The sequence below is a fragment of the Rhinoderma darwinii genome, chromosome 2, assembly GCF_050947455.1.
Source record: "Rhinoderma darwinii isolate aRhiDar2 chromosome 2, aRhiDar2.hap1, whole genome shotgun sequence".
Taxonomy (NCBI): Eukaryota; Metazoa; Chordata; class Amphibia; order Anura; family Rhinodermatidae; genus Rhinoderma; species Rhinoderma darwinii.
The window spans coordinates 95,652,920-95,671,684 of record NC_134688.1 but is presented as its reverse complement, the minus strand read 5'-3'; the positions used below and the strand labels follow the sequence as shown (position 1 = coordinate 95,671,684).

General features: G+C 44.7%; 1 protein-coding gene across 1 annotated transcript in view; it reads right to left on the bottom strand.

Moving 5' to 3' along the window:
* Window positions 1-18,765, bottom strand: part of GALNT6 (polypeptide N-acetylgalactosaminyltransferase 6) — a 97,983-nt gene that overhangs the window by 29,044 nt on the left and 50,174 nt on the right. The window contains exons 3-4 of the mRNA XM_075851934.1: window positions 7,012-7,184; window positions 2,538-2,687 (exon numbers count right to left, since the gene is read on the bottom strand). Coding sequence (XP_075708049.1) covers window positions 2,538-2,687; window positions 7,012-7,184 — 323 coding nt within the window. The remainder of the gene's footprint in view (window positions 1-2,537; window positions 2,688-7,011; window positions 7,185-18,765) is intronic.

Here is an 18,765-nt window from a genome sequence, read left to right as displayed (position 1 = left end):
ATATGGCAGTTGAGGTGAGTTATGTTGTAGGTGTGGTTTGATTTGCTTACCTTACGATTGTTATGTATTTTGTTTTAGGTGCAGGCCCCTGCTTGGTGTGGATAATGGGGCACTCATACGTGCACTGGGGAGGTGTTCAGGCTGATGTTCGTCTGGCTGGACGCCAGTTGGGCTTGGCCCAGTCCGAGGTTAGGGTCAGATTGTTGTGTTTGAGGGGCATGCTTTGGTGCAGGCTGTTGCCGGAACTTCAGTTTTATTCAGGTTTGGATAGGGCACCTGATATATTCGTCATTCACCTTGGCGGAAATAATTTAGGAATAAGGTCATCCAGGGATCTTATGAGGTATGTTAAGCTGGACCTTTTGCGTTTGTGGTCCTCATTTCCAGGTCTGATCATCGTATGGTCGGACATTGTTGCTCGCAGGGTGTGGAGACAAGCGCGTTCAGTGCAGAGTCTGAATCGAGCTAGGGCGAAGGTTATTAAAGTTGTGGGAAAATTTGTGGCTTGCAATGGTGGTGTGGTGGTGCGCCATAGGGACTTGGAGGGGGCCGAGGTCGGCTTTCTTCAGTCTGACTAGGTGCATTTAAATGATGTGGGGTTGGACATGTGGACTCTGGGCATTCGAGACGGTTTGGAAAAAGCCCTGCGGTTGTGGAGGGACGTTCATGTGTAAGGTGTCACACATGAATGTTGTGGCGGTAGGAGGAGGGGTCTTTGAAGGCACGTAATGGGAAGAAGGAGAACAACATATGACATTGTTGGAAAAGAACTCGGGGCATTTAACCCTGGGTAGTATTATAGGGGCTGGGGAGTGGTTACCCAACTTGTTTCATACATTCCTGATGGGCAGGTTCCCCAGGAAGGGTAGGTCTTGGAGATGGTTGGTGCCCTCGGGTCAGGTGCAGTACGGCTGTAGGGCAATAAGTTCCAGACCTGACAAGGAAAGGATGGCGTTAAAATATAATGCCTGAAGTGCCTTCAAGGATCCTTTAACAGGGAAATGTTTGCAGAATAGTGCAGGATGTTAATTTATAGAGTGTTTGTTATATTATGGTTATGCTATTTGATTGCATTTGAGTATTTTGTGTATTTAATAAATGGCTGATGTGGCCTTTACACCAATTTCAAGTTGTGGTCCCTTATTGGGTTACTGGTGGTGGGAGGTCAAAAATAGCAAAGGCATCAAACATACCGTGTCAAGCTCTTTGATCAGTGCTTGTCTGCTCCTTTCACAAGGAGCCATTATCGTTACGCCGAACGCTCGTCCCCATACTTTTCTATCATGTTAGCAGCACATCTCCCTGTTCACACATGGAGATGTGCTGCCGACAACGATAATATTTTAGGCTGCGTAAACTATACAATCAGCCAATTAATGAGTGTTTGCTCGTTCATCGGCTGATCGTAGGCCTGTTTACACAGGGCAATTATCGGGAATGAGCGTTCTGTGAACGCTTGTTTGCCCGATAATTGGCCGGTGTGAAAGGGCCTTTAGTCTACCATAAGGTGTCCAGGGAAAGAAACCTACTTAGTAGTCTGATATGTTGCTCTAAACAGCTTTAATGCAAAAAAAAAATGCCTTGCCCTAGTCAAACAAAAAAATATGGCTCTTTTTTTGTGAACAAAAGAAACCATTATTATTGCTACTTCACCTATACATAGAAATTATCTGTCAATGCCTTCACATGTGTACGTCACAGGAGATAAAGGAGTGGTCAAGACATTGGGACACTGTTGGGTAACGTGGCATTTTCATTCTCTGCAATCATTGTTCTATTGTCTTACCAAACTGTAACTCACCTGTATTACGGCTAATAGTTAGGACAGATCTTAGTGACTAAACTCATCCTGTGTTAGGCAACACAAAGAATAAGGAAATGTAATGCAAGGAAAAACAGGTTTTCGCTATCTAGAGTATGTAAAGAAACATTCTATGTCCTGAGGCAATAAATTAATTGACTTTCTTCCCCGCCCTTGCACAAGTACTGTATTAGTGTGGCATTCACCTACTGACAAATATTGACTCTTATTATTAGACCATCTGCCGACGCACGAAACACTACATGTATTTTCTGACGTACTTGTGGATTTTTTGTGTACAATAGATTGTTGCGAGTCCATGGTATTGTACAATGTGCATTTTATATACAAGACCGCGTATGTCGGAATAGGTGGTGTTAGAGATTAATTACAATAAGGGCCAAATAGGTTATGATCCAGTTATGTTTTATTACAATGGACTGCTGGTGTTGGTATGGATTACACTTTTTATAGGCAGTTTTCCCCCACAGAAAAGAAAACCTGCAGAATTGAAAATAGACGAGGTTTTTATATGCATTTTTACATATGAAAAATTACTCAGTAGGTGTGAATAACCCTTAACTTTTTCTATAATTAATTATTCACATACTTCGTTGTATTCTAACCAAAATGACAGGCATGCAGGCAGCCACTTAATACTTGGTTTATAGGAGAAAGGACTGTGTTAGACTCTTCTAATTTAACAGTAATGAGTAGCAGATGCAATTGAACTTACAATGGGCATCCAGGAATGTCAGCACCTCACCAGTGGCAACACTGGCACCGAGCAACCGCGCAGTGATTAAGCCTTTCCTCTCCGGCTGTCGCACAACTTTTACAATCTGTAGGGACTTTACATAGTTATCCAGCTCCTCCTTCAAGTAGTCTGTAGATGGAAAGGCAGCAAATATGTTTTTATACATTTTATATAAGCATTTCATAGACTAAACTATTAATCATATTCGATCCAATAACAGTTATCGGTTTCCCAAGGGAATTCTATATATAAGTCATTGCCATTTTGTAACCATATCAAAGATATTCTAATTTGTGTATGTTAGATATTTATCTAATGACGTCTAGAATTTCAGTTTTACATGTCTAAAATAATTGTCTACTCCAAGCATTACACCTTATCTTTAGTACCCACGTCACTTAAATTATCTAGCCAACTTCTACCCAATAATATACATGGCAAGTTTTAAATTAGATTCCCAATAGTCTGCTATTTCAAAAACCCACAGCACAACCAAAGCATGGAAAACCTGCCAGGTGAATACCTTCAGTATTCTCTTCCCTTCCTTGGAATTTACAAATTTAAGTACTAATAAAATTAAATCCATCTGAAAAAAAGACAAAACTACTTTCTGTTAATTACATTCTTCAGGGTTAAAATGTAGAAAATGAAGCCTTTTGTCACCATCTAATTCTGGAAACACAATACTTTTAATCATCTCAGGTACATTGGCTGCTAGATATACTAGACTTGTCATAGAGGCCCTGGCAGACCTAGCGGAGTCCTTCACTTCATTACAAATGTGAGATAACCATATCTTTAATTGACTTCTAAAACGTTTACGTTCCTACAATAAAAGTAGCAGTGATATGACATAATTGCAGATACAGTAAAGAAAATTGCTTGTATGTAATACGTACATTTAAAATATGGACGACGATATATTATAGCTCAAGCTTTCCTACGGATAAATGTTGTTAGGTATAACAGAACTAAGAAGAGTATCGCCTCACCATTAGTACTATAGTTTGGATGACTAGCAACAGCATGGTGTCCGTGGTTGAATAAGTTGTCTTTACTAGAATATCGGCACTCAAAAACTCCTTTGGTGTCACTTGAGAGTAAAAGCCAAAAGTCCACCACGTATGCAACAATAAATTAATACTGACTACAGGGTTGTCTGCTTCAGAGATTCAGAATTTAGGCATTCAGCATCACTGTTACTTTTGACTGTAATGAAACCATATTGAGCAATGTATAGTAATAAATCAAAAAGGTTCTCAATAGGGGCCACAGGTGTTAATATTTTCTGACATGTCATTTAGCCACGTCAGAGAATTGAATCAGTTGATGTCCAGTAGCTGGGCCCCCCTTTAATGCCCTTAAAACAGGGGATTCTAGACTAGCAGTGATTGAACCATGTACAGACTACCGCTTCTGCCATTCATTAAGGGCATCATTCGGAGCCAAGGATCCCCCATAGTTTCTCCCCATAAGGAGACACAAATTAATTAGCTGCTCTGCCAATGACTATAGAAAAGATTCTCTTACTTTTTAAGTAAACATTAACAAATGAAGAAATCTATTTACCCGGAAACAAAAAACAGACATGTATTTGTTATTTGCCAACCACAAGAGTTGTAAAATCATCAGACCAGGGAAGAAGACTGACAGATTTGAACATTTATATGGATCGCTTGCTATACTTTTTCTTCCATTAAACGCATTAAGTGAATTACACGGGTGAGAAAGAACGGGAAATTAAATAGAAATTTGGCTTGAGAAAAATGAAAGGGTCATAAGGGTTGCTACAACTATTAATTGAAATTTCATCTGAAGACTATATTTGGGCGATACCATCACTACTTAGGAAGATTAACTCTAGTTTGGTTTAAAACTGGTGTGGATATTCACAAAAATATATTCTACAGAATTTCTTGCTTCAAAACAGACAAAATCTGTAATCAAGGTCTAACTTAGAAGCCATGCTGAGAGGCAAATCTCAAAAGTTTTTTTTAAGGTACTTTTGCATGTACCAGTAGTGGCTTCTTAAAAAGAGTGGTCTGGTCTACATAACCTATTTAGAAATACTGTGGTTTGAGTCAATGGACGGGGTGTCCCCTGTTTAAGGCCCTCATTTATTAGCCAGAGCAGCTACAAAGAGTCTCTCACTCTGGAGGACCCAACACTTTCATGTAATACGTGGATAGTCCATTGTTTTAAATAGGCACTGTGTAACGCCTGATTTTTCCTGCGGTGGTGCTGCAGAAAATTCTTATCACTGGAGGTCACAGCAGTGGGACACCCTGTGATCAGCTTATTGTTAGCAGATCCCATGCCCATGGAAAGAATTGTATCCACTGTAATAAAGAATGAAGCTTTCTACAGAAAGCATATTGGAAAATTGTATAACTTTTAATTATACAAAAATATAATTACATTTGCTAAAAGTGAACAACCCCTTAAATATGTAATATAAGCACACAGAGTTGTTAAAGAGGCTCTGTCACCACATTATAAGTGTCCTATCTCCTATATAAGGAGATGGGTGCTATAATGTAGGTGACAGTAATGTTTTTTATTTAATAAAACGATCTATTTTCACCACTTTATTAGCGATTTTAGATTTATGCTAATGAGTTGCTTAATGCCCAACTGGGCGTATTTTTACCTTAGACCAAGTGGGCGATGTACAGAGGAGTGTATGACGCTGACCAATCAGCGTCATGCACTTCTCTCCATTCATTTACTCAGCGCAAAGGCATCCTGCTAGATCCTTATGTGCTGTCTTATACTAACACATTAACAATACTGAAGTGTTTAGACAGTGAATAGACATTCCACGGGATGTCTATTCACAATCTCTGCACTTCGTTACTGTTTCTATGGTAGTTACAGCAGAGGAAGCGTGACTAAGCGTTGTAACCTGTCATTTACAGCGAGATCACGCTTCTTCTGCTGTAACTACCACAGACAGAGTAACGAAGTGCAGAGATTGTGAATAGACATCCCGTGGAATGTCTATTCACTGTCTAAACACTTCAGTATTGTTAATGTGTTAGTATAAGACAGCACATAAGGATCTAGCAGGATCCCTATGCGCTGAGTAAATGAATGGAGAGGAGTGCAGGACACTGATTGGTCAGCGTCATACACTCCTCTGTACAACGCCCACTTGGTCTAAAGTAAAAATACGCCCAGTTGGGCATTAAGCAACTCATTAGCATAAATCTAAAATCGCTAATAAAGTGGTGAAAACAGATTGTTTTTTTTAAATAAAAAGCACTGCTGTCACCTACATTATAGCGCCCATCTCCTTATATAGGAGATAGGCCACTTATAATGTGGTGACAGAGCCTCTTTAAAGTAGCATTTGAGTAAGTAGAAAACAAAGGGCTTGTTGTAATCAGAATTATTGAAAATGATGGGCTATAAATTTCCTGGATGCAGTATTCAATTTATAGAAAGACTGTAATATGTAAGGTAAGCTGTGAAAAATTACTAAAAGGATAATTATTCAGTGACATATGTCTCAGTTATAAGACGCAAGATACTTTGCATGCAATAAGATGAAGTTCACGAGTACTTCCATTTGTATAAATCACTTCAATGAACCAAGATATGTGCAAAGCAAGGTGCACACGCAAAAAAAGGACAAAAGAAAATGTTAGATGGCACACTAAACTGTCAACTGAATATCTGCACTGAAAAAATAGGAGCAATGATCTATTTGGTTACAATGGGAGTCTGCTCTACATAGATATATTTTGTTACATAGGGCTAAATGAATAGAAATAGTAATAAACAATATCCATGGAGTAATCCAACAGAATAGTAAACAATGTGTATGATACACGTTACATTCAGATGTAGTAATCCTTAAAGAGGCTCTCTCACCAGCTCATAACGTGCTCATTTTTTAGCATGGTATGACGCTGACCAATCAGTGACCAATCAGCGTCATACAGTTCTCATTATTCCAACCCATTGTTACAATGTGATTGTTCCAGCCCAGCTTCTTTCACTGCACAATGAGAAGTGTTTGACGCTGATTAGTGACTGATTGGTCAGCGTCATACACTCCTCTATAAAACGCCCAGTTGGTAAAAAGTAAAAAACACGCCCAGTTGTCTACTAAGAAACTAATTAGCATAAATCTAAAATTGCTCATAACTTGCTCAAAAATGATCGTTTTTCAAAATAAAAACCACTGTTATCTACATTACAGCGCCAATCAGATTATGTAGGAGATAGGGCACTTATAATCTGGTGACAGAGCCTCTTTAACTTGCCTCTGATAACTTATCATGCAATTGAAAAAGTCGAATTAAAAAGTTTCCTGCCACTGTGTATTTAATGCGTTAATAGTCAAGTTAAAGATTGCTACATCTGTATGGGATTCACAGAAGGCAGTTGTGTGTGTTTTCTTGGCGCACAATGACAGATCAGGATTGACAACAGTGACTACACTTACCATCTACACTAGCATCATCTACTAGAAGGACCTCTTTCAAAAGGATCGCAGGTGAAGTGTGTAATACACTGTATACTGTTCGGAGGAGCGTTGACCAGGCCTCATTATGGAATACTATAATTACACTGGTGGTTAGAAGTGGAGGACAGCGCTTGAATTTCTGTTCAATGCACCTAAAATACAAAAGTAATAAACATCAAATTACCGAAGAGAAAGGATTTTGGAGAATTTATTAGATTTAAGTTGATCCATTAGTTCCTAAGCTTCTTGATATTGTATCATTAACATAAAACCTTACTGCAAACTGCTGAGAAATTATAAGAAAAAAATCCCAAATGAAGGGGTTGTACTGTCCTCTGTGGGGCGGCCACACTGCACTTGTTCCTATCTTTTCAACACCAGGGTGAATGATTCTTTTACAGGCCACATACCTCAATCCTAACTTCAAACAAGGGAAATGTTCCACATGAGAGCTCAGGTTTTTCTGCTGCCTGTAAGAGGAACAATGATGCTCCTTTTATTCTGCTTGCTGACCAGCCATGGGGACAGCTGTTACAGTTTTGAGTTTTTTTTCCAGTTTTCGAAAGGGAAATTGCTAAAGAGGGGATGACTTCCCCACAACAATTTAAATTGGTTTAGGCTTTTTATTCTCTCATTTGCTTTATTCAAAAGCATTCTTGCACCCGCAGAGATCTTACTTTTTGCCTCCATTGTCACAGCACACCTGCCAAGGCAAGGACAGACACCCGCTGTGGAATATGAGCTTTCCCAAATCTTTCAGCTACTGGAGAAAAGCTCCCACAGATACAGCAATTGTTGAATGCAGTCTGACGACCCACTGTAGCATGTAAAAGTGCAGTTATAAGATCCAAATGAAAGCCTGGTGGCGAGCTCGCCGAGTGCATTTGCAAGAAATTGTTATGTCAAGGCATAGTCAATGCATTCCTATTGTATATTCCAAGCACATTCTCAGCGTTATACAGGGAGGGTCTGAGGGCTAGTCACAAGATGCTGTGAGTGGTACTGTACTCACTCCACACTGTTGTTACATATTGAACTCAAGCCAGTCCCAATAAATCAGTCAACATGAACCTGAAAAGACTTAAACACCTCTTGAAATTGCACTGAAGTTATTAAATGGAGTACTATGGGTTTAAAAAAAAATGACGAGAGAACACATGTAGTGCTGCAGCCCTAGTTTAATTGGGCCAAGTAAAAAAAATGAATGGGTCACCCAAGGAGACACTATATACAGACCACTATGAAGTATAAACCTACTAACCATATCACGAACATAGACCAGGACTGTTTTTGAGCCCGTACACTGTAATGGAAAGAATAAAATCTAAAGGAACAACTTTGTTCTCTAATCAAGGACAATTAAATAAACTATAGTTATGTTGAATGTGATAAATCCCTTTAATTACTGGTATATGTGTTCTAAACAGTGGGTAAGGAGGATGTATGCCACTTACTAATATATAATGTTCAGTAGTTCAGCGCAGTTTTATTGCATTATGAAGCCCCGGCCCTAGTTATCCAGGTCTCCTCCCTGGGCAGCCCCTCTGCTCTTTTCCCGAAAATGGCTGCTGATGTATGGGCCCTTATCCCGTCCATCAGTGTCTCCCATTGTAATATACTGTGTCTACGCTAGTTTCCTGGTGCGCAAGCACAGGTGAAAGTATTATACGAAGCTTTCATTTGCCCTTGCGCACTAGAAAACCAACGCAGTCACAGTGGGTTACAATGGGATACAAGCCCCTCCATTTGTGGCCATTTTTGGGAAAAGAGTGGAGGGGCTGTCCAGGGAGGAGACCTGGATAACCAAGGGGGAGTTGCTTTAAAATACAATAAAATCGTGCTAAACTTCTGAACCCTATATATTGGTAACTGGAATATATACAGATGTGGCCATCTTTATCTTGACTTTTAACTCATTAAATACACAGTGGCAAGAATCTTTAACTTGACTTTTTCATTGACTTTTCAGTGGCTTTTGATGGGGGCTCACAGGCATATAGCCGCTGAGCCAGGGACTGTTGCAGGGAAGGGGTTAAGAGAGGGTGAAGTGTTGTCTCCCACCCCCTCCCTGGTACTTGGGTGAGTCAGTTAGGTAGGGGGCATTAGAGGATGAGAGGGGGTGGGTTTAGGGTAATGGGAGTGGGTTTATAAGGGGCTGCTTACCGGTAGTGCGGCCTCTTTGTCAGGAATTTTCTATAGACATGGACCGTGCTCAGCTTCTTCAGGCGCTGCGCGCCACTATCGCCGCAGAAGGGAGCGACTGGCTGCAGTCCCTGCTGAGGGAGTCAGCTGTGTCTGCTCCTGCTCCTCTTGCCGGGCAGCGGCGTTCGGCTCGGGCCTCTCGTCCGCCGGTCCTGCTCTCTCCCTCCACTTCCGGTGGGGTGCGGTCGGCGGCGAGGGCGGCGCATATTCCGGTCCCTCCCCCGTCGGTGATGTCACCTCGTCCGGCGTCGGTGCTTCCAGGACCGGGAGTGTCGGCGGCCGTTGTGGTTCCCCCGACACAGGGATCCAGGGGAGCCACGGGTGTGGTGGGCCTTAGGCCCCGCCCTATGGATCGGAGGGGATTCTTGGGACAGGCCCTGGCATCTGCCTCCATTTCTGCAGCTGCTTCCCCGGCTGGGAGCGTGCCATTGCTCCTAGCTTCATAGGGACGGAAGGTGGGGGGTTTTGAATGGGAGGGGGAGGAGTCAGGGGAAGATGGTTCTTTTGACGGGTCAGAGCTCTTATTTTCTGGCCGGTCGGCTAGGCAGGTGGCACGTCAGGCCGCGGCCCCTCCCGCTGATGTGCTGCCGATACTGCCTGGGCCGGCGGCGGAGGCAACTGTGTCGGCAGAGAGTATACGGGGAGAGTGCCGTGATCGGTCCCATAGCAGGCACTGTGCGAGTAGGGCTGGGTCAGGGTGGCGCCACGTGTCCGGTCGCAGTCGGTCTAGGAGGCATCGGCGTAGTCATTATCACCATTATAGGTGGTCCCAGTCTGACTCCTCGTCGTCCGACGACTCCCGGGATAGCTGGCAGGCCGCAAGGAGCGGTAGCAGAAGTGTTCGCGCTGTGTCCGACCGGGGGACTCAGAGTCGGCGTACCTCAGTTGGAGCACCGGGGGTCGCTCTCCCTACGCCAGAGGTGGTTTCGGTGGTCCCGGTTGCCACAACGGCTAAACTGGGTCCGTCCGTGCCTGGAGGTGCGTCTACTGCTGTCTCTGGTGGAGGAGGCCGTCTCGTTGCCTGTGGGACCGTCGTCGCAGGCCGTGGAGGCGAGGTCCACGGTGGACGCGTCCACATCTATGTCCACTCCATCGGTCCCCGCTTTCAGAGATTCTTATTTTTGTAGTGTGTCTCCCTTAAGTGCTCATGTGTCTGATGAGGTGCGTGAGAAAATTGGGAAGAATGCTTATATTGATATTTGGTCTCTTGTCGGTTGATTCGTCGACGGTGGATAAAGAGCGTAGACTAGAAAGGGGTGTGTTGAGTAAGCCTAGGGTTGTGCGGTCATTCAATAATTGGGTGCAGGCCTTTGCTGTTTTGGGGGGGGTGTTTAGTCAGGCTCGGCCGGCGTGTGCGGGTCAGTTGTTTGTGTATTTGGATACGATTTTTAGTGCATATAAATCGCACGGTGGCTCGGCCTGCTGGCGGTATGATGAGGAGTTCCGTCGGCGTCTGGCGCAGAGGCCGGAGGTGGGGTGGGATACGAAAGCGACTGATGTTTGGCTGCGCTCGATGATGGCGCAGCGGCCCTTTCAGCCCGCCGCCCCCGCCTCTTCCCCTTCCAGTGGGGGCGGGGTTGGCGGGGGGGTTGGGGGTGTCTGTCGAGCAGGAGCCTGTTGGCTCTTTAATGAGGGATACTGTCGATTTTATGCCTCTTGTAAGTTCCGGCATGAGTGCTCCTCGTGCGGAGGTACCCATGCAGCGGTCAGGTGCTCCCGTCGCGTGGCGGCAGTCGCCCGCCCTGCGGGTGTTGGTCGAGGGGAGGACGCCGGTGCGCGTGTCCGCGATGCTCCCGTGGTTAAACCGGTATCCCAAGATGGCGGAAGCCGCCCTGCTTAGAGTGGGTTTTTGTTTTGGATTCTTTATTCCGTTTACGGCACAGGTGGACCCGGTTATGTTGAGGAATTTGAAGTCGGCGGAGGAGTTTCCAGCCGTCATTAGGTGGAAAAGGAAGTGGAGCTTGGCCGCATGGCCGGCCCATTTGCTGCATTGCCCTTCCCGAGTCTTCAGGTGTCGCCCCTGGGGGTTGTTCCTAAGAAGGAGCCTGGAAAGTTCCGTCTGATTCACCATCTGTCCCATCCTAAGGGGCGGTCGGTGAACGACGGGATTGACAGTGATTTGGCGACGGTCTCGTATGTTTCATTTGATCGGGCGGTCGAATTGGTGTGTCGGCAGGGGGCGGGAGCCCTTATGGCCAAGTCGGATATTGCGTCCGCTTTTCGTTTGTTGCCTGTTCATGCGGATTGTTTTCACCTGTTGGGCTGTGCGTTGGAAGGGTTTTTCTACTATGACATGTGTTTGCTGATGGGCTGTTCAATTTCTTGTTCGTATTTTGAGGTTTTCAGCTCATTTCTGGAATGGGTGGTGAGGGATCTCACCGGTTCTGGGTCAGTGACTCATTATCTGGATGATTTTTTGTTTGTGGGGCCTGGGTCCTCGGGGCAGTGTCAGTTTTCGTTGAGGTCCTTTCAGTTTCTTGCTCAGCATTTTGGGGCCCCCCTTTCTGAAGAAAAAACGGAGGGACCGGTGATGGTGTTGTGTTTTCTGGGCATTGAAATTGATTCGGTTGCTATGGTCTTTCGCCTTCCGGTGGAAAAGGTGGTGAAATTGCGGGCCGCATTTGACCTGGCTCTGGCTGCGAGGAATTTGGAGTTGCGGCAAATTCAATCGTTGTTTGGTTTGTTGGTCTTTGCGGGTCGTATTATGCCCATGGGGCGTGTGTTAGCTATGCGGTTGTCCTTAGCTACAGTGGGAGTTTCGGTGCCTTCTCATCATGTTCGGATTTCCAGTTCTGTCAAGGCGGATTTGCACGTCTGGCGCACTTTCTTGGAGGACTAAAATGGGCGTACGTGTTGGAGGGCGCCTTCCGTTTCCAGCGTGGACGTGGAATTGTTTACGGACGCGGCTGGTGCGGCGGGGTTTGGGGCGTTGCTGGGTTCGGAGTGGTGCGCGGCAGCTTGGCCCGATTCCTGGCGGAATAAGGGTTGGTGTGCAAATCTGACGTTGTTGGAACTTTTTCCCATAGTAGTCGCCGTTGAGTTATGGGGGGTGCGCCTCTCCAACAGGTCTGTGGTGTTTTGGACGGATAATATGAGTGTTGTTTTTGCTGTTAAGCAAGTTACTTCTTCCTCAGGTCCGGTGTTGGCTTTGCTCCATCATTTGGTGTTGCGGTGCTTGCAGTGTAACATCAGTTTTCGTGCTCGACATATCCCAGGTGTTCATAATGTTGTTGCTGATGCTTTATCTCGTTTTCATTGTCAGGTTTTTCGCTGCTGGATCGAAGCTAGTGCCCTTGGTGAGGTCGTCCTTTGCGCCCACGACTTAGGCAACTTACGGTAATGCGTGGAAGGAATGGTTGAGCGCTGCGGGGGATAGACTGGTAGGGGAGGATCCGGTGCTGCGCACGACGGTGACGCTGGAATATTTCACGGCTTTGCGCGAGCGCGGGGTTTCGGAGGTGGTGGCTCAGCGGCGTCTGGCCGGGGTGGCTTTCTTTTCCAAGTTGCGGGGGTGGTAGGATGTGACTAAGTCCTTTTTTATTTTGCAAGCCTTGAAGGGGTGGAAGAAGATGGCTTCTAGGCGGGAGTCGCGTAGACTGGTGTCTTTTTCTTTATTGCAGGAACTTATAGGGGCGCTGCCGTCGGTGTGTTCTTCTCCGTATGAATCCGTTTTGTTTTCCATGGCTTTCTCGCTGTGTTTTATCGGGGCTCTGCGGATGTCGGAACTAGTTCCGATGGGGGCGGCACGGCCGGGGGGGTTTGCTTTTGGAAGACGTCGTGGTCTCCTCGGTAGGGGTTCGGTTGCGAATTCGTCGCTCAAAAATGGACGTGTTTGGGCGGGGTTGTTGGGTTGCGCTTCGGCCAGTCCCGGGTCCGGCCTGTCCGGTGGCGGTGGTGTCGGCTTTCTTGGGGGTGCGTAGTTCAGGGGTCGAATTTTTGTCGCACTCGGATGGGAGGCAGCTTACTAGATTTCAGTTTTCGGCTATTTTTCGCAAGGCTTTGGTTCGGTTTGGACAACCACCAGGGGATTACGGTACTCATTCGTTCCGTATTGGGGTGGCCACGATGGCCAGTGAATTGGGATTATCGGATGCGGGTGTGAGGCGGATGGGGAGATGGAAGTCGGATTGTTTTGCTGGTTATGTTCGCCCGGACCTTATTTTGCATTAATTTCAGTTTTCGTTTTAGGTACCAGACCATCGGTGTGGATTGTCGGTCACTCTTATGTGTTTTGGGCGGAGAGGAGGGCTGCCATACGCCCTGGGGGACGATTGTTGGGCTTTGCAAGTGCCGAAGTATATTGGAGAGGCCTCCGGGGCCTGCGCTGGTTGCAGGCACTGCCCGAAGTGGTTGATATCAGCCGGCATCGAATGGTTCCAACTGTGTTGCTTTTACATCTAGGAGGTAATGATTTGTGTTCAGTCAGGTTGGGGGAGTTGATCTCGCTGATACAGTCAGACTTGGAAAGGTTTGCTTCCTTTTTCCCCCGGTTGGTGCTAGTCTGGTCAGAAATTGTCCCTAGGTTGGTGTGGTATGGAGCACCTGACGGAGATTGGGCTGGATATTTTGCTGTCGGGGTTGCAGGATGGGGTTGAGCAGGCTCTATTTTTGTTGGGGGTCGGTGTGCTGTGTAGTTAAGGAATACACAGTCACCTGGTGGCGGTAGTAGAAGGGGATTTACCTACATGTCCTTGGTTAGGCAGGCATACAGGTTGTTTATTGACCTATGTTAAGGTCATTGTGTTTATATATTTTTTAAATATGTTATTTACATGTTATTATATTAATAAAGCTGTGGCCGACCCCCGGGTCAACCCCACTTTAAAAGAGAATTACGTGTCAGTTGGTATGTTATGTTAGTATGGGGGGGGAGACTTATTGGGTTAATATGTTGCTATATGCATACAGTCATGGGGGCTCACAGGCATATAGCCGCTGAGCCAGGGACTGTTGCAGGGAAGGGGTTAAGTGAGGGTGAAGAGTTGTCTCAATCCCCCTACCTGGTACTTGGGTGAGTCAGTTAGGTAGGGGGCATTAGAGGAGGAGAGGGCGTGGGTTTAGGGTAATAGAAGTGGGTTTATAAGGGGCTGCTTACCGGTAGTGCGGCCTCTTTGTCAGGAATTTTCCCTCCCTCCCTCCCTTAGGTATGGTTATTTAAAGGTACGAGTTGGTTGGTGGGTGGTGGAATGTATATAAAAAGAAAACAAAAAAGACGGAAATCACAAAGAGGCCTCAAAATGTACGGTTCTTTGGATGGAGTTACAAAAAAAAAAAAACTGAAAATAAATGGAGAATGTATATATAGGAAAAAATAAAAATAAAAGACAAATATACCAAAAAAAACAAACAAGAAAACTGAAGAAGTATTTCACATGGTGTTCAACGAGGTGGTTACTGGCTGTTCTGGACGATGGTGTCTGATTAAGATATTTGTATTATGGTGTTTTGTCACAGCGGGCGGTAGTAGAAGGGGATTTACCTACATGTTACAGGTTGTTTATTGACCTATGTTAACCCCTTAACCCCTTCCCGACATTTGACGTACATGTACGTCATGGAAAGCATTGACTTCCCGCAAAATGCCGTACATGTACGTCAAATGTTTGGCACCGGCTCAGAAACTGAGTCGGTGCCATCATCACCAGATCTCAGCTGTATCTTACAGCTGACATCCGACTGTAACGGCGGGGACCGAAATTAGCTTCGATCCCCGCCATTAACCCCTTAAGTGCAGCGCTCAAACGCGATCGCTGCACTTAAGGTGTTTGCAGCTCATCGGAGCCCCAGCAATGAAATTGCCGGGGTTCCGGTGGCTGCAATGGCAACCGGAGGCCTAATACTGGCCTCCCGGTCTGCCTAGCACCGAAGCCGGTCAAGATCCGCCCGGCGGCGGAGCCTGATCGGCTTCCGTAGCTGCCGGCAAGATGGCGCCGGGTCAGGAGCTGATCCGGCGTCATCAGCGGTGGAAGTCAGCTGTACTGTACAGCTGACATCCACCTGTAACGGCAGGAACCGGAGCTAGCTCCGATCCCTGCCATTAACCCCTTCGATGCAGCAATCGAAAGCGATTGCTGCATCGTAGCGGTTACTAGCAGATCGCCAGCCCTGAGAGGCAATCGGGACTGGCGACTGCTGTTATGGCAACAGGAGACACAATGGTCTCCTGCTCTGCCATTACGGAAGCCGATTTAGGCCCCGCCGGGAGGCGAAGCCTAATCGGCTTGCTGTCAGTGAATGACTGACAGATCGAATACATTGCACTACATAGGTAGTGCAATGTATTAGAAAAAAAAAAATCTGACCGTTGGACCTTCAAGTCCCCTAGTGGGACTTGAGAAAAAGTGTAAAAAAAGTATAAAAAAGTGTAAAAAAAAGTGCAAATAATAAAAGTTTGAAAACAATAAAAGTTTCAAGTAATCAAATAAAACACAATCCCCCTTTTACACTTATCAAGTCCTTTATTATTGAAAAATAATAATAAACCATATGTATTTGGTATCGCCACGACCGTAACGACCTGAGGTATCAAAATATAATATTATTTATTGCACGCGGTGAACAGCGTAAAAAAAAACGTAAAAAACTTTACCAGAGTTTCTGTTTTTTGGTCACTTTGCCCTACAAATATTAGAATAAAAAGTGATCAAAAAGTCGCACGTATCCAAAAATGGTACCTATAAAAACTATAGCTCGTCCCGCAAAAAACAAGCCCTCATACACCTCCGTCGACAAAAAAATTAAAAAGTTATGGTTCTCACAACTTGGCGACAGAAAAAATACATTATTTTTACAAAAGTAATTTTATTGTGCAAAAAGTTGTAAAACATAAAAAAGGTCTATAAATTAGGTATCGCCAGAATCGTACTGACCCACAGAATAAAGTTAACATGTAATTTATAACGCATGGTGAACGCTGTATAAAAAAACCGAAAAAAGCTGTGCCAGAATTGCGTTTTTTTGTTTACCTGGCATCCCAAAAAATAGGATAAAAGGTGATCAAAAAGTTGCATGTACCCCAAAATGGTACCAATAATAACTACAGCTCGTCCCGCAACAAACCAGCCCTCATACCGCTACGTCTATGAAAAATAAAATTAGTTATGGCTCCAATAAGTCAGGAGATAAAAAAATATGCAGCTGTTTCAAGAGGCGATTTATCAAGGACCTAAAATTAGGGAACCAGGAAGGGGAGAGCCCAAAAATATCCGCTGGAAGCGACGGTGCCCGTATTATACCAGGACAACACTTCCTAGCAAAATTCCCCAAACTACAAAAGGTGCGGAGTGTGGACCAAAAGGGGGATAAGAAATGACACCATTTATCAGTGCGACACTGGCCTGTGGGGAAAGGATTGCTTCACAGCGTAACACACATCTATGGATTATTATTTTTTTTTATACCACCTGACTATGCCCCTTATATACTCCGCCCCGCTTACATGTACCCCCACATTATAAAACACCAGCAATACTCAAACAAATATAGTACCAAGCAAAATCCGCTCTCCAAAAGCCAAATGGTGCTCCCTCGGCTCTGAACCCTACAGCGTGCCCAAACAGCAGTTTCCTTCAACATATATGGCATCGTCATACCCGAGAGAACCCTTTTAACAATTTTTGGGGTGTGTGTCTCCAGCGTCATAAGCTTGGCATGACATATTTGCCACTGAATGGCATATCTAGGGAAAAATATAAATTTTTAATTTGCACCATCCGCAGTGCATTCATTTATGGAAAAGACCTGTGGGGTGAAAATGCTCACTACACCCCTTAATAAATGCCTTGAGGGGTGCAGTTTCCATAATGGGGTCACTTCTCAGGGGTTTCTTTTTTTAATTTCACATCTGAGCCTCTGCAGTTGTGAACCAATACTTTGTAAATCGCCAAATTAGGCCTCCACTCCGCATGGTACGCTTCACTCCTGAGCCCTGTCATATGTCCAGGCAAAAGATTAGGGTCACATGTAGGGTGTTTCTAAAACCGGGAAACACCGCATAATAATTAGAGGGCTGTCTTGTTATGGTGGCACAAGCCGGGCACCACATATTGGCATATCTATGGAAAAAAATCCCATTTTCACTCTGCAACATCGAGTGAACACTAATTTCTACAAAACACCTGCAGGGTTAAAATGCTTACTACACCCCTTGGTAAATGCATTGAGGGGTGTAGTTTCCAAAATGGGGTCACTTCTGGGGGGTTTCCACTGTTTTGGGCCCACAGGCGCCCAGAAACCAATCCAGCAACATCTGCACTCCAAATGGCTGTCCTTCCCTTCTGAGCCCTGCCGTTTGCACAAACAGCCGTTTATGACCACATATGGGGTATTGCCGTACTCGGGAGAAATTGCTTTACAAATGTTGGGTTCTTTTTTTCCTTTATTTGTTGAGAAAATGAAAAAATTTGCGCTAAAGCTACGTCTTATTGAAGAAAAAGGACTGTTTTTATTTTCACTGCCTAATTCTAATAAATTCTATGAAACATCTGTGGGGTCAAAATGCTCACTACACCCCTAGATGAATTCCTCAAGAGGTGTAGTTTCCTAAATGGAGTCCCTTTTTGGGCGTTTTCATTGTTTTGTCCCCTCAGGGGCTTTGCAAATGTGACCTGGCCTCCGCAAACCATTCCTGCTAAATGTGATCTCAAAAAGCCAAATAGTGCTCTTTCCTTTCTAAGCCCTGCCGTGTGTCCAAACAGTCGTTTATTACCACATGTGGGGTATTGTTTTACTCGGGAGAAATTGCTTTACAAATTTTACTCCTTCAGTCCTTGTAGAAATGAGAAAAAATTAGCTAAACCTACATTTTCTTTGAAAAAATGTAGATTATTATTTTCAGGGCCTAATACCAATAATTTCTGCAAAAAAACTGTGGGGTCAAATCACTCACTATACCCCTAGATAATTTCCTCAATGGGTGTAGTTTCCGAAATGGGGTCACTTGTGGGGGGTTTCCACTGTTTTGTCCCCTCAGGGGCTTTGTAAATGTGACATGGCCTCTCAAACCATTCCTGCTAAATTTGAGCTCCAAAAGCCAAATGGCGCTCTTTCCCTTCTAAGCCCTGCCGTGTGTCCAAATATCCATTTATTACCACATGTGGGGTATTGTTTTACTCGGGAGAAATTGCTTTACAAATTTTGCTGTGCTTTTTCTCCTTTAGTCCTTGTGGAAATGAGAAAAAAAATCGCTAAACCTACATTTTCTTTGAAGAAATGTTGATTTTAATTTTCACGTCCTACTTCCAATAATTTCTGTAAAAAACCTGTGCGGTCAAAATGCTCACTACACCCCTAGATAATTTCCTTGAGGTGTCTAGTTTCCCAGATGGGGTCACTTTTGGGGGATTTTTACTGTTTTGTCACTGCAAGAGCCCTTCAAACCTGACATGGTGCCTAAAATATATTCTAACAAAAATAAGGCCCCAAAATCCACTAGGTGTTCCTTTGCTTCTGAGGCCGGTGCTTCATTCCAGTAGCACGCTACGACCACATGTGGGATATTTCCTAAAACTGCAGAAACTGGGCAACACATAT